Raw genomic sequence first — 9,798 nt, forward strand, 5'->3', positions numbered from 1 at the left:
GGCAAGAGGGCTGCAGGCCATGCATAAACATACGGGACGAAGAGAGACAATGGTGCCCAGCTTCTCTTAAGTGCTACAGCTGTCTATGGACTTAGGTCAACGTTTTTATTGATCTCAACGCTTTTTCCAAACATGGGTTGCTCCTCATCCAGTGCACAGACTGTTGATCAAGAGAAAAGACCGGGTACAAAGCCAGAGGAGAGCAATGGAGATACAGTTGGTAAGTAACTAGTGTAGATTTGAAATTAGTTTAAAGATGTCATTAATCTTTGTGTCATGTTTTAACAGATTAGCATGAATGATGATAAAGACGATTTCTCAAGATATGTACAGTAGTTGCTCTAAGATATTTTATTCGTTCAAGTCTTTCAGAGGAATGTGTAGTCACAGTGTCCAGCCCGGTACACTGTGTGCTTTGTAGCGCTGCTGTGCTGCACAGCAGCACACTTTAGGTCGGACCTTATGGAGCAAATAACTCATGTTCAACCATTTCCTCAGAGGTTGTTGGCATTTGTTTTAGCTAGTTATGTCTAGCTTAATGCCCATTCAATTATTAATAAAACTTTAAATTGCATGGAATAATTTGCAGATTAAAGGAGCTGACTTGTAAAATTATGTTTAATTCCCTGCATCATTCAACAGGGCCGATTGGCTGTATGTTTTTATGAACCTAGATTGGTTGAATTAAGCTAGCACCAGATATAATTCCTACAGTACCACTTTGTGAAAGCAAGCAGAGAGTATTAAGCAGTCTATCTCTAGCCTGAGGTAGAAGTTGTAACCCAACCTGTTTGTCAGGATAAGATTTTTCTTAAGAGAACACCCTACACGTATACAGGGCCAAGTAGCAAAGGGATAAGCTGTACTGCTTTGTCCAAAAGGGCTGCTAAAATCAACACAAAATTAAAGTTCCTCTCAGTGGCTTTAAGGCGTGTTTGAAATTTGCGCCAGGTAATATTGTCACACAAAACAACAGGGGATTAATGCTCCTCTGGTTTCAGTCTACTCTGAAATTCCTCTAAATTGGACTGCATATCACGGCTCTGAAACGATTTTGCGTCTAAATGTAGTCCTGCTATGTGTTATTTCCTAGGTTTCCTGTGTAAACGCCCAACATGAGGCCTGACAAAGACTGTCACAGTGATTGTCCATTCATGGGTCTAACTTAATGGCAAATAGCTATGTCATACCAGGCACAGCTGCATGCACAGTACTTTGTCACTTCATCTCAACACGTATATGACATGACAGTTACTACCCTTGCTGAAAAGCTTTACTCAGTGCTGCTATTACGCATACCATGTCACTTTATCTCATAACTGCCACTTAAACTTGTCACTTTAACTTATTATTATTTATTTTATTTTATTTTATTTGTTTTGTTTATTCTTATTTTTATACTGTATTTACTTACTTGCTTTTTTGTCTTTGTGCTGCTGCAACACCCAAATTTCCCCTCTGGGGATCAGTAAAGGATTGTCTTATCTTAGGTGATTGCTCAACTCAAATTACTATATACCAAATACTTTTAAGAGGTTAGTCAGCAAACCTCCAAAGCAAAAATATTTGATACAAAGTTATTATAGCTGGCATAGCCCCCCCTCATATAAATTTCAAGTTTTTCAAGGTGGCGCTGGATGAGTGGCAGCCAGTTACAGCACCTCTTCCCAACTATCTGCGATTTATCCATCACTTGTTTTACCCTGTCCTTTACTTTGATCTGTTGTAACAAGTGAATTTGCCCTAATGGGGGATCAATAAACACTATCTTATCTTATCTTATCTTTTCTTATCTTAATTCCATCTTCCCCTATGTCATTGTATGATGTTTGAGTCAGGGCATTGTTTCCTCAGCCCGCCAGCTATAGTCACCTGGAAACGCTTGGGTCCCTTTCCAGCCTCTTACATCACCCCACCAAGAAACCAGTTATTGTACTTTGCACAGGCTGGCTTCTCTAAAAGTGGCTGAATGGTTAGAGGTCTAATTCATACAGTGTACAGTCTGTCTAACAAACCAGTGATATGCCATCCAAGCTGCCACTGGTCCCATCCCTGTCTACCCCTCTGCTTGTCTCTGTGCTATTTGCCAGCCTTGGCTCTGTTTTCACTGGGATCTCTGTCATCTCTGGCTGCTAAATCATGTTGACACACGAGTCATCCATGTCTGGAGAGGCTAATTCTGTCTCGACCCAAACAACAGTCACGCTATTTACCACCCAGGTCAGACCTGCTGTACAGACAGCTTTGTGTTCTTTTTGATAACTGGTGGTGGTGGCTGTAAAACACCTGTATAAAAACATCTTACAATTCTACACTCTTGGCTCCACCTTGATATTATTTGAAATATTTCACTTCACATAAGCACTTCTCCGTGTCCTATGTGTTCTTTTACTGGCTTACCCAACTCTATTGGGTTGCAAGGCCGTCACATTCCCTTCCACCCATTAATCTCAGCTATCTTTACCACTTCTGACAGACAAGTAAAATCAGGCAGCTGCAGCGTCCAATCTATCCACACATTCAGCTTTTGGTTTGTTTGTTTTTTTTGTGAACATAGTCCCCTATTGTTTGTGCAAAAAACTTAAAGCTGTGAAGTGATGTTGAGGAAAACTGTTTGAAAACATACTACCAAAGGTTGTTGTCATTCCTGTAACTGACATATAGAAGACATAGTTCCCAACATTACAGTTAAGTATCCAGGTATGCTATGGCTCCTCATCTACTGTATTTTCACCCAAGGGCAAGCAAAGCCATTGTCAGGCGTATTTTATTTCCTCTTAGAGTAATGCATGTCCTCAGGGCTTTGGACAAACTGCTTCATTACGGAAATGAAAGGATGGATTCTCCAGTTGCATTTTGCAGGCATTATTACCTTTTTCCTGTTTTCTTCCTTCCTTGTTGATTGTAGCTGCTGTTAAGCTGTATTTATGGTTTTGGTTTTATGTTTTTTTTTTCTAAAAGAAAAGTTAAAATTATTTACATCTTTAAATCACTGTCCAGATGCAAATGAATGTGAGTAGTTTTTTCAAAAGGTTTATATTGTGTTTCACTCTTGGGATTTTTATTGTGGAACCATATTCTTTAAATTTCTTTAAGAAAAGAAAATGCAGATACGAACTTAACACTTCAGTGTAGTAATTGATTTTTGATGGGTGAATGTCTTTTAGGATGTGTTTTATGAAATGGAGAAGAATGTGTTAATATATTAAATACAACCATTATATTCCTAGATAACCACTACAGGTTTCAAGTTCATCAAATGAGAATCTTCTTAATGGATTTGTTGGTGCTCAGCATTGTCATGTAGTGGCTTTTACAGATTAACTCACAGGGCATCACTAGGTGAAAGGACTAATGAGAAACTATAAATGCCTGCCCTGTGCTTTCCCATTATCAATCCTAATTAAGCACCTCTTTTTTTCAACCTTGTATTGACAGCAGTCCGAAGTGTTATCGACACAGAAGATGCACAAACCATTAAGGACCAAATGCAGTTGCCTGTGCAGACGGCCTTACCAGAGGTTCTTCAGCCAGGAGGCGATGACGAGGCAGAAGCTGTGTTAGTAGCCCTGGAGGCTCAGGAGGTTTTTAGCTCTGGGGTAGGCCTCCTGCCTGATCTTGAGCCTCAGCTAGTACCTGTCACGGCCACAGCAGATTCCGCTCCAGAGGCTGCAGCTCCAGCTGAAGCCACCACTGAAACTGAGGCTGCTATAACATTGGTGGATGATCTACCCGTTGTGGAACAACTTGCCCCTGTAGAAAATGTAGTCGCTGAGGCCACTCCTGAGGTCAAAGCCCTTGTTAAGGCTACTGAGGAGGCCCCTTCAGATGAATCCATTGTAGCTACACAGGCAGATGCCTATGCTGTTGTTGAGGAGATGACTGCAGTGACAGCTAAAGCTTCTCCTGAAGTTGCCGCCCCTGCTCTTGAACCTGTCATATCTGAGCCAACAGAAGCTGCAGTGGTTGAAGAAGAGGCAGCAGCTTTAGGGACTGAGGCCCCTGTCAAAGTGGCTGATGTAGAGGCAGAGGCTCCAACTTACAACGTTGCACCAGATTCTGCCTCAACAGCACTGTGTGAATCCTCAGAACCAAATGAAGCTGCAGCACCAGCACTAAGTGATGTTTCAGCAGTAGGTGAGTCATCAGCCCCAGGTGAAGGTGTAGTACTAGATGAAGTTTCAGCACCAAGTGAAGCACCTTTACAGGTTGAAGAGCCTGTGATAGATACAAAGATTGCTGTTGCAACAATTCCAGAGATGCCTCCATTATCTCCGGTCACACTCAAGGCCCAAGATGAGCCTCAGCCCTTTGTTAAAGACGCAACCATAACTCCTTTGGCCCCTGACAACACTGCCCCAACAGCAGAGGCCCCCTGCCACAATGAAGCCATTCCTGCTCCAGCTCCAGAGAATGAATCTGCTGTGGCTGAGATGGTCCAGGGGGAAGAGATCCCAGCATCTACACTAGCTGATTCAGAAACCCCATCAGATGTTCCAGCAGCAACTGTAACCTCAGAGCCAGTAGTGGCCAGTGTAGCCCCAGCAGGTTCTCCTGTGGTTGTTTCCACCCTACCAGACTCTTCAGCACCATTAGCCCCAGCTCCTGGGCTCTCACTTAAAGGTATGAAATCTAATTTTACAGCTCTATTTTTCTTTTCTCTTAGTTAAACTGGAATTATACATACTTTTTCTCTATATAGTCACTACAATAAAATTATTTTAATAATCTTATTACACCAGCAGACATATGAATAAAACTGTAAAAAATCCAACTATTGAAAACTGATTTTCACATGTGCTCTAGATGTGACAGTTGACAGTAAAACTATGAACAGCTGAAGCATGACACCCATGGTATTCCACTGGAAGATGGCAGCCATTTTTAAAGAGAGTACTGTATGTCTAGAGGTTTTATGACTTAGTGATTTCTTTTATTAAACAGGATTGTTTACTGACAAACCTGTCAAGCTTACTTTACTTTAAGGAATCATACCATGTTTTAATCCACTTAATAGGTAATGCTTGATAAATTCTTGACAGACTGTAGGGCTGACAGTTTTTTGGGTGTAGTTCAAACAGTGCAGTGTTGCCACTGGCTAAAATACCTGGGGAATTTAGGCAAACATGCATCAGGTACTAGGCATGTGCAAACAAGCAGGAAGAGGTGAGACAGAATTAAGAGAATACAGACAAAACTCAGTAATGTGCACTTAGATAAGAAGATTTTGTTTTCATTAAGGCAAACAATGAAGGGTCTTTCACTAGTCACATAAGCCAATCAACATTCAATCCACAAATATGGCCAAAGTAGTTTTACAACATCACCAGCTTAAAGGTTCTGCCATTGGTAACTAAAACGATATCCAACACAGACAAGGTTAGAAACACCAAATGTTTAGTAAACCTATTCAATCGTTCCTATAATTAACATGTTACATTCTGTTCCACTGGTTGGGGCTGACAGGATGAACAGTTTATTGTTGGTCTGTGAGGCTGAAAAGATAACGTCATGTGAGTGATAGAAAACAGCCACTCTCAGAAGGAAAATGAAGCCTTGTCTTGAGTGTGTCTATTTAGGCAGCAGCATGTTGTCAGCATAACCGGTCCAGTCACCCAACTCTCACTCATTGTTCTCTAATATGAATTGACAACACAATAATTGTGCCCTGCAGCTTAGAATTACATAAGACAATTTAAGTAATTTACCAGCCTGACTAGATTACAGTCACTATTAAATATTTGAAGTAGAATCTATTTATGGTTCATTTTTAGAAAAAAATCATACAACGATGTTGTGTAACTAATAGTTAGTTCTCCTATAACAATTTGTGGGATACACAATGTATACATTATCTTAAATATTAACTTTATGAAAACTTTCAAATCTGTGAGCCAATTATATAGTGTGTTTTCTATATATTATTTCACCCTGTGTCAAGGACAGGGCTCATGATTTGCAGACAGCCTGCACCCCCATGTTGAAATCTTGACAGAGAACACAAAGTAATTTAGGAAAGAGAAGAGAGGCAGACATATTGCATAACTTTTATGAGGGTTTCTTTCTGGAAGATATGCTGTGTGCATGCCAGACCAATTACCATGCAGTATAGAGTGTGTGTGTTCAGAGGCCAGGCAAATCACTGGTAAACCTGTTAAGCAGAACCAGATGTGGTTAAGAAGGAATGTTCATGCTTCACTTCTCCTCTGTCGAATTTGTGATACTATGTCTTTGGTGATGCACTCATACTCAAATGCCAAACAAGTTCAAGGTGCCCTCACTATTAAAGATTACAGTGTGGCTTGTATTAAGAGAAAATGTAATGTATTGATTTCTTCTTCATTTATGTGTGTGCAGTGGTGTCTGCAACTGAGGCCCTACAGGATATAGAGAGAGAAAAATCCAAAAAGGAGGATTGAGTCGGTAAGATCACAATCACAAACCCGACTTTAACCCAATGGGAACACTGCATGTATATATATATAAATATATACATACATACATACAAACATATACTATACACAAAATAAATAATTATGTGTGTGTCGGATTATCTCACTTTTTTATTCTTTTTTTCAGAGAGAAGAGCCCTACCAATATATCATAATCCGTTAAGCTACAAGTAGCTGGAAGAAAAACAAGACCAAGCAACAAGAACAAAATTTTGTATCGTCATCACCGTCACCAAGATACACCAGATACACATTGTGCCTTAAAAAATATCATCGGGAAAGATTGGGAATTTTTGTTTTATTTGTTAATATAAATCTTTACTAGCTTTTCTTTTGAGACCTTGCGTGCCTTGATCCACAGTCAGGCCTTTGTTAATCTCTTTTTACAGATTCTGCATAGAAATATAGAGGCAGGGACGTGGATTTGTGGGACAGCAAATGTTCTGGTTTCCCTTCGTAGTACGCTTGTGGTCCAAGTAATATTGACCAATTTTGTATCACCAGCCTGCAAACAATGCAGGAAAAATAGTCCGTGTTGAGAGCAAAAGCTGGCGGAACGTAATGCGTGTAATGACACGCAGCTCCCATCAGCGGCTATCTGACGATGATTTAGCTTCTTATTAATCTCTTTAAACAGACACCTGCATGCTAACAGCTAACAATCTGTTCTAGATCTAAAATTCATCTTGAGATAAATTCCCTGACGCAGTGCCACAAAAGCCGTTCAGAGTTCAGATTTCCCGACTTCCTCAAATGTATCAGAAATGATCAATCATACGTTCGTAAAATCTGTGATCTCTTGTGGCAGCGGGATTAACTAGGAAAGGATGCATACTGAATAAATTCATGACTATTTTTTAAAGCGGCCTGTGAGGAATTCAAGCCAAACAAAGAAAGCAAACAGCCAAAACTGGGTGAATGGAAACACTAGATTAGCTTAATTTTTTCATCCCTTTTTTTTTTTAAACATGTGAAAGGATCACATTTTCAATTATTGCATTTCAAGGTTTTATTATATATAAATTTGGACATGAGTCACACCTTTGTGTTTACACATAATTATGATTGCAGTCTTTTTCATTAAGTTGACTTAATTAAAAGCAATGACTACTAAATGCTGAATAATAGTGTATAATTTAACACCAATGAGCACTGCTGAGAGTCAGAATTATGTTTCCTTATATCTAAGCTTAATCCAAAAGGCGACTGGACTTGGTTGAAGTTCTTGCAGACCTTTCACCTCTCATCCGAAAGGCTTCTTCAGTTCTAAACTGACTGGTGGACAGAGCTAGAAATATAAGCCTCTTTAGGTCATTGGTATGCTAATAGATGTGTAGTCAAGGGTGAGTCTTTAACCTGAGCTGTTGACCTAGTATCACAGAGTTGTTAGTACCCTCTGGTGTTGATGGGTCGTTAGGCTCATATGATCCTGAGTGTGAGTGTGATCTCAGCTGTTTGGGCATAGAATTCAACACATTGTAAGTGGGTGAATGCAGTGTTGTATAAAAAAAGAGTCATTGCCAAATGTAGGACACGGATGATCCAAGTACTAAGAAAGTCTCAAGTCATCTTGTGCAACTGTACACGTAGCTAGCAGATTTACATAAAATTATCTCTCTGTAAATAAAAGCATTTTCAACCATACATTTAGACCCATTACAAGGCCTGTTAACACTGTTATCAACTATCAATAGTTGTTACTTAAGTGCATTACATACATAGCACAGTAAGAAATCACCTAGAAGAAATGATATAACATCTTTTTTTCCATATACTGATTTAACATGTAAAGTTGTTAGAAACCTTTTTTCATGAGTCTCTTTCTCTGTAATATTATTCTGAGTTTTGGTTACAATTCTGCTTACCTAGTGTACAGAATAAAGTTATACAAAATAATCCATGTTCTTTTTCAAATGAAAATGACTGTCTCCCTTTATGGCAACTACATGTTCCTATACCTAGTACCAAAACAATCTGGCATACGTAAAGAAAACACACAGCTGATGCAAACAATAGGGTGTGGTGTGAAATGAGGCCACTTACAAGGTAAAGTATGGTCTGTAGTCTCAAACTTTTAGGAGCAAAACATCATAACAGATTCAGACAACTTTCAGACAGTTTCAGGTAAAAAAAACAACTAACCACTGCACTACGGTTTTTTTTTTTTTGCTCTGCTCAATCCTGTCAGCCCCGCAATGACTGGGAGTTTACTCTCTGGAAATTCAAGTAAGTAATGATATGTGCATAAAACATGCCAGGACTTGATCGAACTTTAAATAAGTCCCTTTATTTTAAATCCCTTTATTTAAAGACCTTTTAATGACAGCTGCTCTTTTAGGTACACTTGCACACAGTTTTTGTAGGAACTCGGCTGGTAGGTTGTTCCAAACATCTTGGAGAATTAACCACAGATCTTCTGTGGATGTAGGCTTCCTCAAATCCTTCTGTCTCTTCATGTAATCCCAGACAGACTCAATGATGTTGAGATTAGGACTCTGTGGGGGCCATACCATCACTTCCAGGACTTCTCGTTCTTCTTTACGCTGAAGATAGTTTTTTTTTTTTTTTTTAACTTTTTTTTTTGGCTATTTATGCCTTTATTTTAGAGAGTGGGAAATGGGGGAAGAGAGAGTGGGGATGACACGCAGCAAAGGGCCAAGGGCGGGAGTTAATCCCGGGGCCACTGCAATGAGGACTGTAGCCTCTGTATATGGTCACCAATTTAACCACTGAGCTAAACTGGGGCCATGAAGACAGTTCTTAATGACATTGACTGCATGTTTGGGGTCGTTGTCCTGCTGCAGAATAAATTTGGGGCCAATCATACGCCTCCCTGATGGTATTGCATGATGTATCTGCCTGTATTTCTCAGCATTGAAGACACCATTAATCCTGACCATATCTCCAACTCCATTTGCAGAAATGCAGCCCCAGACATGCAAGGAACCTCCACCATGCTTCACTGTTGCCTGCAGACACTCATTATTGTAGCGCTCTCCAGCCCAAACTGCCTTCTGCTACAGCCAAATATTTCAAATTTTGACTCATCAGTCCAGAGCACCTGCTGCCATTTTCATGCACCTCAGTTCCTATGTTTTCGTGCATAGTTGAGTCGCTTGTCCTTGTTTCCATGTTGGAGGTATGGCTTTTTGGCTGCAACTCTTCCATGAAGACCACTTCTGGCCAGACTTCTCCGCACAGTAGATGGGTGTACCTGGGTCCCACTGGTTTCTGCCAGTTCTGAGCTGATGGCACTGCTGGACATCTTCCCATTTGGAAGGGATTTAAGCTTTATGTTTTTTTCATCTGCTGCACTAAGTTTCCTTGACCGACCACTGTATCTACG

General features: G+C 40.1%; 1 protein-coding gene across 1 annotated transcript; it reads left to right on the top strand.

The window, feature by feature from the left end:
- LOC138583667 (calphotin-like) lies at positions 1-8,275 on the top strand. Its single transcript, XM_069655619.1, has 4 exons — positions 1-220; positions 3,439-4,623; positions 6,358-6,423; positions 6,580-8,275. The coding sequence occupies exons 1-3, from the start codon at positions 133-135 to the stop codon at positions 6,417-6,419; spliced, it is 1,335 nt and encodes a 444-aa protein (XP_069511720.1). The 5' UTR covers positions 1-132; the 3' UTR covers positions 6,420-6,423; positions 6,580-8,275.
- Positions 8,276-9,798: the final 1,523 nt, after the last annotated feature.

This window comes from Semicossyphus pulcher, unplaced genomic scaffold (assembly GCF_022749685.1).
Source record: "Semicossyphus pulcher isolate SPU_LCO1_2020_fin unplaced genomic scaffold, fSemPul1.0.p SCAF_9, whole genome shotgun sequence".
NCBI classification, from domain to species: domain Eukaryota; kingdom Metazoa; phylum Chordata; class Actinopteri; order Labriformes; family Labridae; genus Semicossyphus; species Semicossyphus pulcher.